At 56.3% G+C, this 2819-nt stretch overlaps 1 protein-coding gene across 1 annotated transcript in view; it reads right to left on the reverse strand.

The window, feature by feature from the left end:
- The window catches only part of LOC102862005 (DBH-like monooxygenase protein 2-like), a 10210-nt gene that overhangs the window by 6096 nt on the left and 1295 nt on the right, over window positions 1–2819 (reverse strand). Inside the window, exons 2-4 of the mRNA XM_006887238.1 lie at window positions 2200–2346; window positions 1550–1711; window positions 1237–1320 (exon numbers count right to left, since the gene is read on the reverse strand). Coding sequence (XP_006887300.1) covers window positions 1237–1320; window positions 1550–1711; window positions 2200–2346 — 393 coding nt within the window. The remainder of the gene's footprint in view (window positions 1–1236; window positions 1321–1549; window positions 1712–2199; window positions 2347–2819) is intronic.

Raw genomic sequence — 2819 nt, forward strand, 5'->3', positions numbered from 1 at the left:
CTCTCCTGTCTCCCCTCACCCCGTCCACCTCTCCTGTCCCCCCCACCCCGTCCACCTCTCCTGTCCCCCTCACCTCGTCCATCTCTCCTGTCTCCCCTCACCCCATGGCTCCCCACTCCGAGTGGCTCCTCAGCCACCTCACCCTGTAACCCTTTCCTGAGAACTTGTCTAGACTTCCTTTCCGTCATAAGCACAGCTGGCCTCATTACGTGAGAGTAGGAAACCAATGAGTTTCAGTCTTTCTAAAGAAAATGGTTTCCACACTAGTCCTACTTCTTTTTGCTAGTCTGCCACCCCCAGGTCCTTAGAAGAGACCAGGGGATCTGTAGCTGGGGTGGTGGGTGCCGATGGCCATGGATGTGGGTCAGCTGTTGAAAAGCTTGTGGAGCTCAGTTCGCGCTGACACGCAGGCATGCGGAGTTGACAGTGAGATAATGCCGTGTCCACCTCATCCATTTCTTCCTGACTCATCGCAGCCCTGCAGGCCAGGGCTGAGCTGCCCCGAAAGGTTCTAAAGTTCAGTCTTTAGGGAAGCGAGCTGCTGCATCTTCCTCCCATGTGGCGGTCAGAGGATTTGGACTGCCAACCCGTGGCTCACAAATGAATTCGCCAGCCATTGAACAACCTGAGATTCTTGTAATAATTTTACTCATTTCATCAAAACTAACGTCTGACTTGCGGCCCTACAGGCCTTGACCCTGGCCCCTCTCTGCTTTCACCTTCTGAGTGAAGGGTGCTGCTCTCAGCATGTGGGCTTATGTCTTGTTCTCTGCAAATACTTGCTAAGCAGTTATCTTTGTCCAGTCATCTGGTGTGTTGTGGGATGTGGACAACAGTGTTCTTGTCTCGCTCTGCATCACCCTTGACCCCTGCACACAGCATGAGGCACAGTGGAACTGCCCCATAGTGGTTTCCTGACTGTAATCTTTTGGTCAGCAGGTCACCACTGTGTCTGTCTCACAGATCTTCTGGTGGATTAAACAACTGACCTTCCAGTTAGTGGCCAAGCACTCAACCTTTGCTCTATTGGAACTCCTTAACGTGGTGCCAGTAGTTTGATTTCAGGACTCTACAAATCGTATTCTAATGGACTTCATCAAATCTACATGGCCTCATTCTCTGTCCTTCCCCATAACCTCCACCCAGCGCTACACTGAGCGTGGACTCCCTCCGCTGTGACCCTGTCCTGCTCACTACCGCCCACCATCCAGCCCTGGTGCCCCCACGCCCAAGCACCTTGTGGATGTGGTGTTTCTTGCTCACGATGGGCAGAGGGAGGAAGGTGCAGGCATAAGTGGTGTCATCTTCTGGAATGAGGAACTGGAGAGAGTACCAAAGCGGAGCTGAGGGTGCAGATGAGATGTCCAGAGGGGCAGAGAGAGCACCAGGGTGGGGTTCCCTCTAGGGTTGGCCTGGCAGACCCTGGGGGCTGAGCAAGGTTGGGTAAACACAATCCTGGGGGCACAGGGAGTGTGAAAGGTAGCTGCAGGAGCAGCCTTGGGTGGGAAGACGGGAAGGAGCCAGAGTGGCCAGGAGGGTGGAGTCCTACGTTAGTGAGCTCCAGGTCATGGATAATGGTGTCCTCGGGGACTTGGAGGTCATCGGGGTGGATGATCTGCAGCAGGAAGATGGACTTGACGAAGATGTGTTCCCGGTCCAGCTTCGGAGTGTCGTCCTGGCCATAGGCTGCCAGGACCCTCACGGTGTCACTCTGCAGGGGTAGATGGTGGCACTGAGCCTCTGAGGGGTGCTGTGTACACTCTGCACACAGACCTCACATGCCACCTGCTCCCATCCACACTGAGTGGGGAGAGAGCTTAGACTGGGTGTCAGGACCCCTGCGCTGTAGCCTCCTGGGCTAACGTGCTGTTAACATTTCCACTTTTGGAAAACACCATGGTGGAGCTGAACACTTAGGTTCTGAGACCCCAAGTTTAATGTGATCGGGCAAGGCTCTTCAAGTAGATAGGTCCTGCCAGAGAGGATGCTGGGAAGAGTAGCATGGATGCTGGGTCCGAGGTCCCCATCCTATAGAGGACTCCTGGATTCCTGGACTTGGCATGACTGAGCAGTGTCTGGGAAGACTGAGGGATAGATGTCCTGGGAATGGGGACAGGGACATTTCCATACTGGAGGGGACTCCGCTCTCCCGGAGGAAAGTGGCTTGTGCTCTCCTGCCACACTCACTCCCCATTATACCGTGATATCCTGGTCATGCGGGTCACAGGAGCGGAAAGGCCGGGAGAAACGCATGGTGGTGTAGACGGCATCTTCCGTGAGCCCCTGGAGCTCAGCATCCTGGCTCCCGTCCTCCTGCAAGGTGTCTTCATCCACCAGGTGTTGGTCCTGAGGTCCGAGAAGGCCAAGGAGTAAGCACCAGGAGCTCTGATGGTCATGTTTGAGCAGCAGTCCCTCCAGCTCACGTAAGTGCTAATGTCACAGAGCTGAGTCTTCCTTGTGTGTGGAGCCCTCCCAGGACAGACTGCTTCACGGAGCGGCTTCTCCGTGGCTGGTGGAAGGGTGGCCCCGACCTGGTTCCGTGGCTGGTGAAAGGGTGCCCCTGACCTGGCTCTGTGCTTGGCGGAAGGGTGGCCCTGACCTGGTTCCGTGGTTGATGGAAGGGTACACATGACCTGGTTCTGTGGCTGGTGGAAGGGTGGCCCTGGCCGGGTTCCATGGCTGGTGGAAGGGTGGCCCTGACCGGGTTCCGTGGCTGATGGAAGGGTACCCCTGACCTGGCTCCGTGGTTGGTGGAAGGGTGGCCCTGACCTGGCTCCGTGGTTGGTGGAAGGGTGGCCCTGACCTGGCTCCGTGGTTGG

This window comes from Elephantulus edwardii, unplaced genomic scaffold (genome assembly GCF_000299155.1).
Source record: "Elephantulus edwardii isolate Elephantulus edwardi_28Jun2011 unplaced genomic scaffold, EleEdw1.0 scaffold00055, whole genome shotgun sequence".
Classification (NCBI taxonomy): domain Eukaryota; kingdom Metazoa; phylum Chordata; class Mammalia; order Macroscelidea; family Macroscelididae; genus Elephantulus; species Elephantulus edwardii.